Genomic DNA, 18030 nt, shown 5'->3' on the forward strand with positions numbered 1-18030 from the left:
TCCAAATCCTGTAGGCCCATGAACGATGCAGCCCACATGCAGTGGGCCTTCCACGGGCAGACTTCAAGAGCTCGAGGGGGCCAGGACACCAGCGCCCAGCCCCAGGGGAGGGCAGTGGTCTGCCCACAGTCAGGCCCAGCCCAGGGTGCCTGGTCTCCTCCTCCCCTTGGTTCCCTGGTTGGTAGTGCAGGGGCCCTGTGTCCACAGCCCTGGGAAAGAGCCTCCCTTGTGAAAGGGAGGGAGCAGAGCAAGGAGACCGCCCTCTTCCCTCCAGAGTTGCACACCCTGACGTGACTGGACACGGAGAGGCTCGGGCACCTGTGTTTGCTCAGCCACCTCCCGGTGTGCTCCCACCCTGAGAGTCCCCACAGCACCTCAAAAATCAGCAATTCATCTACCAACCCTGTCTGCCATCTGGTGACACTCGCGTAGTGCCCGTGAATGCTGGGGTCTCCTCTCCTTCACCCCGAGCTGTGCTCCCTGGAGCTGGGAGTTGGGGTGCTTCACAGTGGGGGACACTCAAGGGAGTTCATGTTCTGAGCAGCAGGAGACCCTGGCTCCACCCACCTCATCTCTCTACAGAGGCGTCAGAGAGCCATGCAGCTGCTGTGCGGTTCTCCAACAATTAAACGCACCAAGATCTGGAAGGAACTGCCGGGGAACTTGCTGGAGAAGGACTAGCTCGCTCCCTTCTGGCAAAACTGGACTCTGATGGAGCCAACTGTCTGGCCTTTAGCATAGTTGCTGCTGTACCCTCAGACCACAGCCATGGGCTGGGCCGGGCAGTCAGCTCCTCCCTGAAAGAACTCTACGAGAGTGGCCCCGGCCGGGGCCTGGGATGGCCAAGGCACTGTGAGTTGTGGCTCCAGCAGCAGACACACCTGCCCTACCCTGCCCATCTGCTGGGCCTGATGCGGCTGCATCCTCTGGACTGAAGCAATTCACATCCACGTTCTAGGGAACCGGGGGCAGGGTCTCTTCCCACCATCCTCCTCACAAACCAATCGTGCTCAGAACTGAGGGGCGTGGTGCCCGCATCCCAGGGCATCTCCAATCCCATCTGGATCCAGGCAGAATGGAACGGAGGGGTGTGCTGGGGAAGGAAGTGTCGCCAACAGCCCCCAGGCGCCTCTCCGCTTGCCAAGCGTTTATAACACACCACCCTCTCCCAGCAGTGGTTCCATAACAAAAAGGCCGCGGGTGGCAGCAGTCTGCGCGGAGATGTATGTGTCCTGACAGCCCCACCACGGTCACGTCATGCAGTGGCTGGCAGTGCCTGCCAAGCAGAGGGCCACACCGGCACCCACAGCTTCTGTGCCGCAAAGCACGGACCCCAAGCCACGAGGGGTCCAGGGTGACCAGGACCCAAAACCTGGGTGAGGACGCGGCTGCAGACCCAGTTGCCTGTGGCCTCAGGAAACCTCCAGAAATGCTGGGCTCTCCCTGAGCCCCCAAAAGGAAGCCGACATGCCCATGCCCCTAAGCAGTGGTGAGGGCACATCCTGAGGCAGGCAGGTTCCAGCTGGTCTCCATCATGTACTGGAAGGGACCTGGACCATGAGTCCTTTTTTCAGTAAGGTTGTTAGGGGAGCGGGTGCCCAATAAACCGCCCAGAGCAAAGCCGGGTGCTCCATGTGGGGGTCTGGGCCCCTCTGAAAAACAGCTTCATTATCCTTCCTCAGATCAGGGCCTCGGTGATTTGGCGAGGGCCCAGACCCCCTCCTGGATGGCGCTGGGCGGCCCGAGCGGGGTGCCAGGCTGCCGAGGGTGGTCAGGGCTCAGTGCAGGAAGGGCTGCCCATGGACAGCCAACTGCCAGCAGGCAGCGTCCCGTGAGCTCCATGGTCAAACGGATGACCCCATGTTGTGTGAACAACTGTGGGGAACCAGGGCCCTCCTTATCCCAACCACCACTTGCCGAGGGGATGAACGGGGCAGGCAGGGCCAGCCACAGCCTCTACAGCTGCCACCCTGGGGCTGACCCCTGGCCAGGCTGAGCACCGACTGGTAGGGGCAGGCTGACTCGGCCACAGACACCACATCTTAGGAACCTTGGCGCAATCCCAGCGTCTTGTGTACGATAGAGCAGCTGATTCACGTCTCTCCTGGTGGAACATGTCCCTCACCCCAGTCCCCGCCACAACATGCTTTCAGCTGGCCCTGGGGGCCCCGCCAGTGCCTCAAGGTGGAGACAATGCGTTGTGCCCGGCCTCTCGGAACTGAAAGGCTTTTCCCTCCTGCACTCCTGTAATTAAACCCCATGTTTCTAGAGCATCATGAGTTACGAGGCGTGATGACGGTCAACAATGGGGGAAAGGCAAGAGAAGAAGGGGCTTCCCTGCCATCCTGGCTCCTGCAGTCACTGCCGGGGCCCACAGCCCAGGGTCCCGTGGCCCTGCCATCAGTGTGGTATCCATCCCCACAGCAAAGACAGGGACCATCTCCAGACTCCTGTAGGTGGCCGGGGCACCCTCCACCCTCCCGCACCGACCTGCTGCTGGAGGACGTGGAGGATGAGGACAGGGCTGTGGACGTGGAGTGGAAGGTGACACTGACCACAGATCCCCCTCGCGGTGCCCCTTCTTCTTCACACCTGGACTCTAAAGCACATGTGAAGCACAGACGCCAAACACCGCAGCCTCAGCGTGCACCTGCCTATGGCTGCGCGTCTACTGCCACCCACCCACGCGGCCTGAGAGTGGGCAGGGCCTCTACTGTCCCACACCTGCCTATGGCTGCGCGTCTACTGCCACCCATCCACGCGGCCTGAGAGTGGGCAGGGCCTCTACTGTCCCACACCTGCCTATGGCTGCGCGTCTACTGCCACCCATCCACGCGGCCTGAGAGTGGGCAGGGCCTCTACTGTCCCACACCTGCCTCAAACTCCCAACACGGAGAAGCAAAGACTCCGGCCACCACACCTCTGCCCAGAACCCAGCAGTGCCCACCTGCCTGTTTCTGTCTCTTTTCCCAGCCCAGGACCCAGGTGGCTTGCAAGGCCTCACGTCTGGAGAATACAAGGCTCCGCTCAGCCCCCACTTCCAGGCCTTCCGACCCTGCCCCTTCCTGGGCACAGCCTCCCCAGACCTATTGGTCAGCCCGGGATGTCCCGCACCTCCCAGTGGCCACTGCGGCCCTGACATTGAGTCTGCGCAGTGCCATGACTGCACCTTACCACTCCCTCAAAAGCTCCCAGGGAAAACTGCCCCCACCCAGTCCCGAGACTTGAGGCTCCCACCCTTCACCCCTCTGGCTCGGCTCTGGGGCAGTCCCACCCACAAACCACCACCCTCTGCTGCCCCCACCACTGGGCTGCAGTCTTTGATTTCCTGGGAAAGGAGTTTCAGGAGAACTTGACTTGCAGGAGACAGCACCTCTATTCATACAGGAAGACCTTGCTTCAGTGAGGAGGGCTGGCCAGGTACAGCCACCTGCTGCACGCCTGGCAAGGGCTGGGTGAGTGCTGGACTCGGGGACAGGGTCTCAGTCCTCAGTGCAGTGCTGTGGTGGCTGCGGGACCCGGCACGGGTGTGATGATGGAAAAGGGAACCTGGTGCAGCTGCATAAACAGCTAGAAAGGAGCAGAAGCAGAGCCTGCCCAGCCCACCAGGGCATCACCCACCCGGGTGCCTGCCTCAGAGGGCAGCCCTGGGGGAGGGGAGGCTCGGTGGCTGATATTTGTGTTTAAGGATGGAAAGCGCCACAGTGCTGATACTGTGTGTAAGGATGGAAAGCACTGCAGTGCTGATATTGTGTGTAAGGATGGAAAGCACCGCAGTGCGTGGTTGGTTTGTGTTTGAATCTTTCACTGATGGTTCCATAAGTTGGATCTCACATGCAGGTGCACAGACTCACAGCCCTGCCCCGTACAGGCAGGGACATGGTTCACCCAGAAATGCTTTAGCTCAGAGACAAGGCCGGGGAGGCTGGAGGCTATAATTCCTCTCTAACCATTGGCCCCCTCTTTTCATAAAGAGAAGCATTTCTAGTGAGCTCCTCTTCATCCCTCAATACCCTAATCAAATGCCCCCTCATGGATGCATCCTTGCTGAGGTCCCGGCAGGAAGAAGTGATGACACTCTGAGGCCACAGTCTGAATTCCCGCACCTGCAGCACTGCATGGCTCTCTGTATTGGGTGTTTTGAGTTGACGCCCCCGTTCACCTCCCCTGCTGCCATGGGTATACACCTTCTTTCAACAGATGAGTGAGTGAGCAAATGTATGAATAATTAAGCAGCCAACGAATGAACAAGTGAGCACAGTCAGGCTTCCTCCGGCATTCCGGGCGCCTCTGGTCACGGAACACGGTAGGGGGAGCAGGTGCCTCCCCAATTTCAACCCTACTCACATTCAATTCCAACCCGGCCCAACACAGCACAAGTTTTCTCTTTAGCAAACACAATTCACAAGTGAGGAAACTTATTATGCACACAGAGCAAGAAAATAGAAAAGCAAAAATTAAATTAGATGGCAGCCTGGAAAATGCCCACTGTGCAAAAAGAAGCAAGCTAACTAATTTGTTTGGCCCCCCTTGAAAATGGTACGGTTTTAATTTGGGTCTCTGGGACCCGGCTCCTGAGGCACAGGAGGCTCCTGGTGAGAGGGAAGTGAATGCGGTTTCAGATGAGCAGACCCAGATTCAATTAGTAATCAATTCTGACCCCAACTCTCCCCACGGGCGGGCGGAAGTCGTGAGAAGAAAGGACGGCCTGGCTGTGAACTCCTTGGCAGTGCAGAGCACCTCTCTCCTTCCCAGTCTTGGGAAGCATCAGTGATCCCGAGAAGGCGCCCTGGCCACCATGTGTTCCAGTGGTTCCAGATACAGACAGCCAGGAGGGCAGTGGCTGTGGGAGAACCAGTCCCTTTCCCTGGAAAGAAGGCCGCCACATCTCTGCCCCAGCTTGCCCCGGGATCCAGCTCTGTAGAACCGAGGCCTGAGAGCCACAGAGCAGCCCTGAGGCCCTGCGTACCTGGTGTTTAATCACATGCCTTCCACAGATGCAAATTGATAGATGTTTTTAATAAGGACAAAAACAAGGCTCCAGGGCCCGCTCCTCCCGCCCCAGGTCCTCAAAATGCACCAGAAGCCTCTGATGGCTCCCCTCTCCTCCAGCCCACTCCAGCAAGCTCAGCCTCTCGCCCCACAATCCCCCTCCCAAGTGCCAAAGAGCTTCCCAGAAACCCTCAGGGCTGGTGGCAGGAGGGCCGGTGGCACACGGCTGCAGGGTCTAGGGAAGACAGGTGGCTCAGCTGGAAGGCCACCTGGCCCATGAGTTCTTCCCGGGTACCCCACCTGAGCAGTGCACACAACCCCCAGGTGCACAGGGCATCTGCGGGGAGGAGAGGTGCACAGGCTGAAACCTGGGCAGAGCGCGCTCCCTTCAGCCAAGAGCCTGCAGCCCCCTCCCCTCCCTCCCTTCCTGTAAAGGCCACAGGGGTCAGGGGTCCAGGTAGTGGGCCCTGGGGCAGACTCACTGCCTGGCCTATTCCTGCACAGTCTTAGGACACGTTCATCAGTGAGACACCTGGAGGAAGCTCAGTGACTCCGTCAGCCCTCATCCTCCTGACCACGCCCTGACTCTGCTGAGAACCCCAAGAGGGGTCTATCCGGCTTTAGGGGATCAAGGGCTTGTCCTATTAGAACACCTTTCTCCTGGTCATACTGGGAGTTTTTTTTTTTTTTTTTTTTTTTTGAGACTCGCTCTGTCGCCCAGGCTGGAGTGCAGTGGTGCGATCTCGGCTCACTGCAACCTCCGCCTCCTGAGTTCAAGCAATTCTCCGCCTCAGCCTCCCAAGTAGCTGGGATTACAGGTGAACGCCACCACGCCCAGCTAATTTTGTATTTTTAGTAGAGATGGGGTTTCACCATCTTGACCAGGCTGGTCTTGAACTCCTGACCTCGTGATCCACCTGCCTCAGCCTCCCACAGTACTGGGATTACAGGCGTGAGCCACTGCGTCCGGCTTACACGGGCGTTCTTATTCCTAGTGCAGCCGCCTCCCCCCGTGGGGTGCTCAGGATACCTCGGCCCTATCTCTGTGCGCCCCATCCCTTCTCCATGGACCTTCACCAGCACCTACAAAGCAGCAGGCTCTACCCCTGACCCCGTGTTCCAGATCACAGCACAGCACAAGGGCAAGGCTGCCCACGTCGGGCTCCTGGGCAGAGTCGGTGGGATGTGAAGTTGGGTATCTGGAGCCCCCGCAGGGGCAGCAGGGGAGAAAAGGACCCTTGACCAGAGTCAGAAAACCTGGACTCCAAATCCAGCCCTGGGAAGCCTGGCAGGGGTCTGCCCTCCATGGGGTGGGCCAGCTGAGTCTGGGACCCATCTCCACAGGTCCCTGCACCACGTCCCTGGAAGGCCAGTGAGCGCTGCACCCGGCCTAAGATGCCTGCACCCATGTTCAGTGCAGGATGCCACGTATATAGCTGCCCTGAAGTCCACCAAGGCCTGGAGGGGCCACCAGCCAGTGACACCCCTATATATCCTCGGCCTTACTCCACCTGCCCAGCCCCTGCCCCTATCTTCTCCTGCCCAGCCCCTGCCCCTACCTTCTCCTGGCTTTGCAGGGCCTCTGCCCCCACCAGGCCGCAGCACGAGGGCAACCCCACAGCAGCTCAAGTCTACGCCTGCCACTCAGGGATGCTGGTTTCTCTCCACCCCAAGGAGTGGCCTCAGGCCCCCCGCCTAGGGGACTCCGCATCTCACCCACAGGGGACCCTCCCTCCCTGCACTCTCTCCTGGGCTGTGGTCAAGCTGCTGCGCCTGGAACCAAGGCATCCAATACCCCGCGTGGGCTCCTTCACCCCATGGCTGCCTGGACTGGCACACGGCTGCTGCCGGCTAGGCCCATAGCAGTGCCCATATCTGCCCCAGGGAGGGGTCTCCCCACCCACTCTGGTCACAAGGGGGGCGGGCAGCCTGGATTTAATGCCGGCCCTACGCGCCCACCCCTGACCTTTGGCTGGTGTTGACACCAGACGCCTTCCCAGGACACACTGGGCCTTGGGGAGGTCCCGGCTGTGGGGTTCCCAGGTCTCACGCTGACCCCTGAGCCTGGCTAGTCTCCAATGACCTTGGTCAAGCCCACACTCCCCGTACAGTCAGCAACAGCATATGTACAGCAGAGTTCCCTACCAGCGGACAGCCTCCCACCAGGCGCCAGGACAGCCCCTCCCACCCTGTGCCACCTCATAGCAGGTGCCCTTTCCAAGTGCCCTTTCCAGCAAGGCTGAGCCACAGCGCAGCTTGTCAGCAGCTTGACATCTAGGGGCCGGGGATCACCACCAGCTGACAGCAGGCGCTCCTCTGCACGTGCTCAGAGCCCATGGGGGCCGGAGCTGTGGCCTCCCGAGCCTAGGCACGAGAGTGTCTTGAACTGGTCAGACCCAGAGACAAGGAGCCAGGTCCCGCTGGCAGCCTCGGCCAGACCACACGTAGACGACGGAACAGCACCCAGGGGACCTCGCCGTCCTGCAGACGGCCCCTCTGCTGTCCTTTTCCTCTCCCAGAGGCAACACCAAAGAACCACAGCCTCGGGCAAGAGACCCCCACACACAGGCAAGTAAGGCAGGGTGCCGGCATCTCCCTGACCACCCCCAGGAACTGGAGACTGCGCCCCAGCCAGTCCCCAAGCCACGAGCTCACACATCCACGGGAGCAGCTGTGCCAACGGCCAGGGGCCTGACCTGAGGATACACCAAGGCCTAGGGGGACCTTCAGGGAAGGGGCCGCATCAGGGAAGAGGCACCCTCGGGGATGCCGCGCTCAGCGCCCGGAGGGGTCCCAGGGCTGCAGGTGCTTACCGTCCACACAGGCGGGCCGGGCTCTCGTGGTGCCGGCGATCTGCCCCTTTCTACACGCACAGCGGGCGGTCTGCCGGGCGATCGTCCTCCGAGGCTGGCTGCTGTCCCGGTCCAGGGTCACAATCTCACAGGTGCCGGCGGCCAGCTGACCTGCAGAGAGGAGCAGAAGCAAATGAGTGGCCACACGTTACAGACACCCATAGCCAGAGCCCACCCACCAAGGGGCCCCCGGCGGCCAGGCCACAGGGCAGGGAGACCGCTTCACTCAGAGGGAGCGTCCGAAAGCACCTCGAAGGCTGCCAGCAAGGAGCGCTCGATGGAAGCCAGAGCTGGGTCAAGTCGGCGACCTCCACCCTGTGCACAGCCTGGCGTTCAGGCAGCACTGCCTTGGCAGACAGGAAATTAAACGCAGCCCCATCTTTGTCACGCGCGGAAATGAAAGGCTCGGATCACGAGGAGGGAGCTGGCTCTCCTGCACACAATCAGGCGCTGCTGGAGGGAAGCCGGGCTCTACGAGGCACAGTGCTTGGTCTCCATCCCCAAGCGCCAGCACACTGGACCCAGGGCATGGCATTTTGGAGCCGGAAAACAGGTCAGACCCCCTCTCAGGCTTGTCAAAGGCTGTGTGGAACCAGCCACGCTGCCAGGGAGGAACTGCCATCCCCGCCTGGGTACAGAGGCATGAGCAGGCAGGCACCACTGTGTGTATCAATGCCAAAGCGTTCAGGGTTTCCTCTGCCCTCCCACAGTGCCGTGCATGCCCCCACACACATATGTGCATGTACATATATGCACACAGGCACACATGGCCGCACACAAGGCACAGATGTGCACACACCACACCCCTGGAGTGAGCCACAGGCATGCAGGTTTACACGGGTGCCACCCAGGTATGAGCACACTAAGGCCAGGGGGCCCAGGCTCACTAGCAGCACATGAGGATATGCTCCCCAGGGGTGCACGTGCCCATGCAGACACAGGTACACCCAAGCTTCATGGATGTGCTGTGCAGACACCCATCACCCATGGGTGTCGTGGACAGGCTCCCACAGGGGTACCCCTGCATCCCTGATCTCTCGTCATACCACCTCTGCTCCCCACATTACAGACACCCCATGGGGCAGGAGGTAGGCGGGAAGGACCCTGGGGGCAGAGTCAGGGTCTGAGATCACCTGTGGTACAGAGAGGGGCACATTTCTTCCAAAGGTGCCAGCATAAATAATTTCCCTGGCTTTCCTCGCTGCCCCCTCCACATCCCCTAAATTCCAAGGAGAAGGCTGTCTCTGCAAGGGGCCGGCAGCCCGGGCGTCTCGGGAGCGGGAAGGTGAAACACCAGGAAGTTCTACCTGCAAATCAACCCATGGAATCTAAGACGCCACTCTGCTGGTAAAACGCGGCACGGCCACCGCCAATCACGGCCAGATGTTAACACTGACAGATAAAGACAGTGCCCGCGCTCCAGGTAAAGATGAAAACCCAGCACCCCCAGGGCAGGATGGAGCCTGTCCCTCAGCCAGTGCTGCCCAAATCCACCCTGAATGGTGAGTGACAGGTCCCCTGCCATCCAGCTCCACGTGGACACCTGCTCCCTGGAACCACCTGGATGTCCACTCACTGGCTGCCTCACTCCTTCCTCCGAGCAGGTAACGAGCGCCTGCTGCAAGCCCTCCCCTGTGCAGCACCCTGGGGCCCCAGCAGTGAGAACAGTGTGGTTTCCTCCCCAGCGGCCCCGGCAGTGAGAACACACTGTGGTTTCCTCCCCAGCGGCCCCGGCAGTGAGAACACAGTGTGGTTTCCTCCCCAGCGGCCCCGGCAGTGAGAACACAGTGTGGTTTCCTCCCCAGCGGCCCCGGCAGTGAGAACACAGTGTGGTTTCCTCCCCAGCGGCCCCGGCAGTGAGAACAGTGTGGTTTCCTCCCCAGCGGCCCCGGCAGTGAGAACACAGTGTGGTTTCCTCCCCAGCGGCCCCGGCAGTGAGAAAACAGTGTGGTTTCCTCCCCAGCGGCCCCGGCAGTGAGAACACAGTGTGGTTTCCTCCCCAGCGGCCCCGGCAGTGAGAAAACAGTGTGGTTTCCTCCCCAGCGGCCCCGGCAGTGAGAAAACAGTGTGGTTTCCTCCCCAGCGGCTCCTTCCACCTGGGGGAGATGGCGGCAGCATTACAGATGCCCGGACTCAGGGCTCCCAGCCTGTGGAGATCAGCAGAGAGTCTGGGGGCTGCCTGGGGGGCTCAGAACAACAGGATGGCAGGGAGGTGACTCCGAGGAAAGCCGTGGTGGGTGCATGAGGGACGAAGGGTGGCCATTCCAGCCTTGCAGAGAGGAACCTGCAGGCAATGCCTGGGCGCTTCCCAGCAGCTGTTTCTCCAGCCTGGGTGCCCCTCCTTATCCATCCCACTCTTTCTCCTACGATAACCTTAGACGCCCCCTCCTCCGGCACCTGCCTTGTCAATTGTCACCTCTGGGTCCTCCAGCCCAGCACCCTGGCCAGAGCTGACGTCACATGTACTAGTAGGGTGTGGCTTGGAGGAACTTGGAGGGGTCGTCCAGCTCTCTCACCCCAACACCCAACACGGCTCAGGCTGTCCTCAAACCTGGGGAGTGCCCATGTCTGATTGTGACCAGGAAGCACAGGGGACAACTCCAGTGGGCACCAGACCGGCCTGCCTCAGCCCCTTCTGCCCACGGTGCAGGGCATGGAGCTGTCCAAGGTGGCCCAGGCCTGGCTGCAGAGCCCAGTGCATAGGGGCCTGCTGAGCCATGGCCGGTGCATGGCTGCGGGGTGCACGTGGCATGAGCTCACAGGAAGGATGCTGGGGCAGCAGGGGCCTCCCCTGGGACTGTGAACCAACCCCACCACCAAGCCCCTCCCACGATGAGCAAAACCCTGGTTGCCCTGTCGGGGCCACCTCCCCGAAGGCTGTGGGGAGGGCAAAATGCACACAAAATTACACACTTCTCCCAGAAAAGGGAGATACCAAATGAACAAGTGAAGGAGTGGATGAGTAAATACCGCGGGGAAAGAGCATCCGGGAGGATGAGGTGCTGCTTCTCTCCGGATAACAGCGGTGACTGCGTCAAAGCCATGCCGCGGAGTAGCACGCATCTGGGCGGGTCCCGAGCACACGTCCTTACGTGGTGATTTATGCAGAAGTCGCTATGATCGGAGTATGGTCCCCGGCTGCTGTGTTAAGCTCTGCAGGTTGGCTCTGGGCCACTCCACTATTCCAGGCTGCGTTGCCGCCGCCTTGACCCCAGACCCTTCCCTCTAACATCAGCCCCAGCAGAGACTCACGGTGTCCAGGCCACCCCAGGGCCACCTGCCTCCTTGCGGCAGGGCCCAGCATGAGGCAGTTCTCTGGAATCATCCACGCACAGTAGCTGGTGCCATGGGGAGACGGCCACAGCAGTGGTGGGGGTACCGCTGAGCCTGAGACAGCCTGCTCGCCCTGCTGCTGAGCCTGGTCACTGACTAAGTCACCAACCACACAGCCCACCCCTCAGGCGCTACCTGACCGGCCAGGGTGTTGGCATGGCCAGTGCCCCGGGCAAGCCGCTGTCCCTCCTAGCTGCCCTCCTCCTCTGTAAGGGGCACAGGTGCCACACACTGGGCAGGGCCACACCAAGGTGCACTGGAGGGTTTCCAATCCCAGTTCACCCTCACCCAGGCGGCCCCCAAACCAGCCACGGCCAACCAAACTCTCAGTCCTCAGGTACACAATTCGAACCAAATTATGTGGACAAGATGGTACTGAGCCCTGAAACAAAGCCACCCCTACATCCCTGCCCTGCGGCCACCGGGAGGCTTCCTAGAGGAGGCGTCAGGGCTGTGCAGGAGCTTCCTGCGTAACAGAGCGCCATGGCGAGCTGTGCACTGGGCAGCCTCAACAGCACACGTTCTTCTCCCATGGTGCTGGAGGCCAGCATCTGAGATCCACGTGGCAGCCGGGCCGTGGTGCCTCTGAGCCTTTCTGGGCTGTCGTGGCCCTCAGCTCAGCCCCAGCAGGTGGATGCCTGGAGCCTGCAGTAGATGCAAGGGCAGGGATGGCTTCTGCCAGGCCAGGGGCTGGCCCAGGACTCACCCCAACCCCAGGGTCCCATTCTCCAAATGAGAACACCCAGCCCAACACCTGAGTGACCCCAAAACCTCCTTCTGGGACTACTGACAGGGCCAGGGCAGGCAGCCAAGAGCCAGGGTGGCTGGAGCTCCAGAGTGGAGCTCCCTGGCTCTCCCACAGCTGTTCCCCTCATACCACACGGGACTCACACACACATGTGCATGTACACACACCACACACCCACACACGTGTGAATGTATGTACCACACACTGACCACACATGTGCCCATATACACCACACACACTGACCACACAATCCACACACGTGGGTCAGCGTATACCACACAGAAAGACCACGCAGGCCACACACCACATACTCCACACACACAGACCACAGAGTCACTCACATGGTATGTATGCCCACACACACCCCAATCTCTGCCCACTGCGAGGCCTTTGGGGAGGGGTCCTGGCCAGCCTGGTCTCCAGGCTGCAGCGACAGGGTACTCAGGGGTCTGGCTCCGAGTGCCAGGTGATGCTCGGCTGCCATCCAGTGCTGACTGCTCTTCTGCTCACGAGCTCCAAAACCACCTCATTCTCAGAAACAGGGGTTCAGAAGGGAGGATGGGCCCACCCGGAGTCAGGAGCTGGGGAGGCCACACCAGGACTGTCTGTGGGGTGTGAGAGCCTGGAGGCGTCCTGATGTCTGGAGGTGCAGGATAGACCCGGGTTCCCAGGCCACCCCTTTGCACCTGCCCAGCTTCTAGAAGGAGGTCATTTGGGAAGTTCTGGGGTCCCCTGGGGATCTGGCAGGGCTGGGATAGTGGCAAGGCCCCCCCACAGGGCTTAGTGCCCTCAGCAAAGCACAGGCCCCTCCACCAGGCTGCCCCCTCAGTGTGCTGCTGGTCCACCCACGGTGCCAGCCTTTTCTCGGAGATAGGGGATGGTGTTTCTTTCTCTTCTCTCATCTTTTTGTTTTTAAATAAAGAGTTTGCATTGCTTTTAAGACCGGAAGGAAAAACATTCAAAAATAAAGCAAGTAATCACAATTCCTTCTCCAGCACCAACTCCCACAAAGCCCAGGCAGAGTGCTTGGGGAGTGGTCTCTGCTGAGAGGATGCGGGACCTTGCAGGCCCCCACCGGTGGCCTTTCCGCTGGGCTGGCCTGGACCAGGGGCCTGCCGAGGGCTCCCAGGGAGCGAGGCCGTGTGCACACGCGTGTGCGAGGGGAGGGCGTGCGGGGGGGAGGGGCAGCCACCGTCAGAATGGAAAAGAACAAAGCTGCCTTTGGGGGAGTTTTCTTAGAAAGGCAGTGACATCATCGTGTGGCAAAAATCAGAAGTCGGAGAGAGAGATTTTAAAAAAGAAAGAATCCACCCCTCCAGCCCCAGGACCAGCCCCTCCCGGAACACATCCCCAGACCTGACCTTCTGTCAGGGTGCATACGGGTCGATCACAGGAAACCTCCTTTCCGTAAGTGGTGTTTGTCATGCATCATTTCACAGAGACCCCCTTCTGAGGAAAGAATGTGGCCACCTGGAATTCTAAGGTAGCAGGGAACCACCAGAGACCACAGATCACTGTTCCCACTGCCCCGGCAGGGGGGCCACAGTGCCACCACGGTCTCAGCTTCAGGCAGAAGATGTCCCACAGGGCAGACCCCCACCAACACCCCCCCAACTGGGGAGCCTGGACAGACCACTCACTTCTCAGCTTGTCCCCTGGCCTTTGAATCAGGGAGGCAGCCTAGCTCTGTGCCATACAGAGAAGACCCCTGAGAGGCAGAGCCAGGTGTGAGCCGGGCACTGTCTGTGAGCCACATGGCTGGGAGAGCCTGCATACTTAGGAGCCCCCGCCGTCTCTGGAAGAAACTGCCCCGGGGTAAATGCCTCTCATCACCCACAGCCCAGCCCTGCCCTGTCCTGTCCTGCCAGCCCAGCTGGCTGTGTCTGAGCCAAAAAGGGAGACCACGACCCAGGGAAAGCCCCACCGTAGAAGCATACCCCACTTGACAGCTGAGATAAGCCAGCCTTGGTTGCCAAGGGAGCCCAGGCTGCGTCTGTGCTAGGCACGCAGGCTGGAGGAGCTTCTGCAGGCTGTGGGCCATTCACGTCCCTTGTCAGCATGCAGAGGGTGGTGGGTGCTGGCACGCCCCCATGCCCACTCAGACGCCAGCTCTGAGCTCCCACACAGCGTGGGACCCTCCACCCTCCAGCAGAGCTGCATGGTAGACCTGTCTGGGAGCCCTGCTGGGGGCTAGGCCGAGCCTCCACTGTCCCAGGGCAGGAACTGAGGAGTGGTCTGGTGGCCTCTGGGAGCCTGAGGCCTGCAGAGCCGAAAAGCCTGGCGCCGGCCCCATTTGCTGCACTGGCACAGCAGGGCATGGGCTGGACTGGGTTCAGGGACTGCAGCAAGCCCTGCGCAACCCACCCAGGCTAGCACCAGCATCACCTCGGTTCCTACAAACTTTACAGAAACAGCTCACAGCGCTGAAGCCACAGGCCTGGGGGTCACGATCTGGGACCTGCGGATGAGGGGCAGGGCACTGAAGAAAGTATCTGTGCAGCAAACTCCCAGAGCCCTGCCCAGACCCTGGGACCACCGGCTCTCCGGGACCCCGGCAGGCAACGGCGGGAAGGACGCTGTGGACTGAGTAGAGGTGGGTACAGGACCCAGTCCAGCCACTCTGTTTTTATGAGTCAAGTTATGACAGGGGACATGGCTGGACCCAGGGAAGACCAGACTGGTGGCCATGACAGAAGCCCCTCAAATCCCTGCAGAGTCCTCAAAGCAAGGGACCACCCAGGCTGGGCAGGTCACTGGAAGGTCCAGGGAGAATGTCTAGGAGACAGGCAGTGCCCCCTCCTTCCAGGTGCCGGGTGGGGGCTGGTGGGACAGTGGGGGGGGCTGGTGGGACAGTGGGGGCACCTGGGAGTAGCTTCAGGGGGTCACTGACCAGGTCCAGGCTCCAGGAGGTGTGACAAAGGGAGTCACTCAGGGGCCAGGCTGGGGCCTCCCTGGCGGGAAACAGGCCCTCAGGGTGTCTGGAGCTCAGCCTGGTCCCTCTGGAGCAGCTCCTGCCACCCGTGGGGCACAGACAGACAAACCATGTGATCCTGCCAGGCTGTGACACAGATCTGGGAGGATGTCTGATGTGACGGATGACAGGATGAAGATCCAAAATGACTTTGACAGGCACAGACCAAAAGGGTGATATTTACCCACCACAAATGTCAGCTCTGTGCTTGGTCAGGCCAAAAGCAAGGTGCAGCTGAGGGGCCCGGCAGGCCTGAGGGCAGGGGACGGCCTGAGGTGACCCACAGTGCCACTGGGAAGGTGGGGCCCAGGGGCAGGTCCCCAACAGGGAGAAAAGGAGGCGCCATAGGGCCATCCAGAGTTCCCGTAGGGAGTGCTCACAGACCAGCCTGTGTCCAAGTGATGGGTGGGGCAACGCGGTGTCCTCAGCCTGTCTTGCCCACCTGCATGGGCGCCATCTCTGAGCTGGGACCTGGGAGGAAATGAGGCCAGAAGAGCTGGGCTTAGTATCGGGGTGCTGCCTGTGTGCGGTGACCCAGGGTTTAGTGTCACGGGGTACCGCCTGTGTGCGGTGTCCCAGGGCTTAGTGTCGGGGTACCGCCTGTGTGCGGTGACCCAGGGTTTAGTGTCACGGGGTACCGCTTGTGTGCGGTGACCCAGGGCTTAGTGTCGGGGTGTCGCCTGTGTGCGGTGTCCCAGGGTTTAGTGTCGGGGTGTCGCCTGTGTGCGGTGACCCAGGGCTTAGTGTCGGGGTGTCGCCTGTGTGCGGTGACCAAGGGCTTAGCGTCAGGGGAGGGGTGTCGCCTGTGTGCGGTGACCCAGGGCTTAGTGTCAGGGGAGGGGTGTCGCCTGTGTGCGGTGACCCAGGGCTTAGTGTCGGGGTGTCGCCTGTGTGCGGTGACCCAGGGCTTAGTGTCAGGGGAGGGGTGTCGCCTGTGTGCGGTGACCCAGGGCTTAGTGTCAGGGGAGGGGTGTCGCCTGTGTGCGGTGTCCCAGGGCTTAGTGTCGGGGTGCCGCCTGTGTGCGGTGACCCAGGGCTTAGCGTCAGGGGAGTGGTGTCGCCTGTGTGCGGTGTCCCAGGGCTTAGTGTCGGGGTGTCGCCTGTGTGCGGTGACCCAGGGCTTAGCGTCAGGGGAGGGGTGTCGCCTGTGTGCGGTGTCCCAGGGCTTAGTGTCGGGGTGTCGCCTGTGTGCGGTGACCCAGGGCTTAGCGTCAGGGGAGGGGTGTCGCCTGTGTGCGGTGACCCAGGGCTTAGGGTCGGGGGTGCTGCCTGTGTGTGGTGGCCCAGGTCGTAGTGTCAGGGGTCTAAGACACGTGTACCCTGTGACCAGTCATTCGCTTTGTAGGAGTAGCTCTCAAGGAAGAAGGTGTGAATAATGCCAGCAGCTGGACTGGCACTGCCAGGGCGTGGTGACAGACAAGACACGCCTGTATGCTCACTGAGTGCCCCATACCCGCAGGTGAGTGCTCTTGGCCACTGAGAATCTCGAGGTGGGCAATTTCTAACACCCTGGGTGCCCCTTGCATCATGTCCTCAGTAACTGTCTTGTCAGTTTAGCAGCACAAGACTCCCTCTGCAGTGACCCCTGGGCAGGACAATCTCAGGATCCCAGGTCCCAAATCTGTGCTTGGCTCTGTTTTCAAGGCGTTACACAAGGAGACTTCTTCATAAACCGGAAGGAGAAACGCCTCAGGGAGAGTTTCCGCTGGCGTGGGAAACCGCTCGGCTGGGCTGGGTGGGTGGGGGTGGCTGGGAAGGCGTTGGGGACGTCGATGGCTTGGGCTGGACACGAGGCTGTGAGTTCTACTCTGCCTCGTCACAGACACACCACATGCCCGACACGCACACACACGTGCACACACCTGAAACACATACACCACACCCCTGAGCGAGGGTGCGGGATTTCATTACAGATGCGAGACCAGCAGGGATAACGGCAGAGCTCAGGCTGGCAAGGCTGCCTCGTACCACAGGGTTTGCGAAGGCACTTTGCTGTCCATAACGCTGGCTCCGCACATCGATTGGGAGGTTACTATTATTACTGCTTTTATTGTGGGTGAAACTAGCCAGTCGGTGTGGACTGAGGCCAAGAGACAAGGTAAGAAAGGCAGACAGACGAGCAGGGGTCAGCAGGAACCGCTCTTGAGCTGAGACATCAGAGCTCTGGGGCGGAGACCAGCCCCGCCAGGCTTCCTGTCACAGGCCGCCTGGGCTGCACGGGCACTGCACATATGCACACGCACACGTGTGCACACGCCACCATGAGTTCACACTCCCCACAGGCACACATGCACTCCTATGCCACACTCATTTAGTGAGGTACACGCACACACAGATCTTCACACACAGGCACGCCCCAGGAGCCACGGCCCTGTTCGGAGGCCTGTGTGCCTTGTCCACCATACAGGTGTCTGTGCCCTGACAAAGCAGGTGTGGGGGCAGAGCCAGGGACTCGGAAAGGCTGCTCCCCTGCAGACACCTCCCCTTCCACTCTCCCAGAAGCCCCCAGCCAGGGCCCCTGCAGCTGGCCAGGAACATCATCTGGCAACCCCGGCTTTGCTCACTTGGCCCCTTCTGCCCACACCGTGGGGCAGGGGCCAGGAGGGTCCAGAGCCCTGGCCTCAGCCTCCCAGGGCCCTGCGCCTGTCCCATCCAGCTGGACTACACGCTGCCCTACACCGAGGCTGTCCTCCTTGGGCACAGCTGCCTCATCCTGTCACTCCTGGAAGAGGATGCCAGACTCCTGCTCAGCCAGGGTACCAGTCCACACCCATACTAGCTCTACCCCAAGCTGCAGGCCTCAGGCCCAGCCGTCTCCAGGCTCCATGGCAGCAGCCCTGGGGCTCCTGGGGTTCGGAGGCAGCAGGGCCCTGCCACGAGTGGGGGCACCATTGAGGCCGGAACAGCGATTTCCAGGGAGCCTCTCCTCTCCCCACAACAGAAGCCCTCACCTCCACGTCACAGCCATCCACACAGGTAGCTCTGCTCCAACTCGTAAATTAAGTGACTCATGTTTAGTCTTATCCCGGATCGTCTAGACACTTAGCATGAGGATTAAAAACACAGAAAATGCGCTCTTTAGGATCCGATGGAGTATCACAGTCTCAATATTTAGGTTACAGTGAAATCGAGTT

The 18030-nt window shown here is 60.7% G+C and overlaps 1 protein-coding gene across 7 annotated transcripts in view; it reads right to left on the bottom strand.

Annotated features, from left to right (window-relative positions):
• TAFA5 (TAFA chemokine like family member 5) overlaps nt 1-18030 on the bottom strand; it is a 311243-nt gene that overhangs the window by 148266 nt on the left and 144947 nt on the right. For all 7 annotated transcript variants that reach the window (XM_077949082.1, XM_077949083.1, XM_028827577.2 and 4 more), the window contains exon 2: nt 7806-7955. In XM_077949082.1, coding sequence (XP_077805208.1) covers nt 7806-7955 — 150 coding nt within the window. The remainder of the gene's footprint in view (nt 1-7805; nt 7956-18030) is intronic.

This window comes from Macaca mulatta, chromosome 10 (assembly GCF_049350105.2).
Source record: "Macaca mulatta isolate MMU2019108-1 chromosome 10, T2T-MMU8v2.0, whole genome shotgun sequence".
NCBI lineage: Eukaryota > Metazoa > Chordata > Mammalia > Primates > Cercopithecidae > Macaca > Macaca mulatta.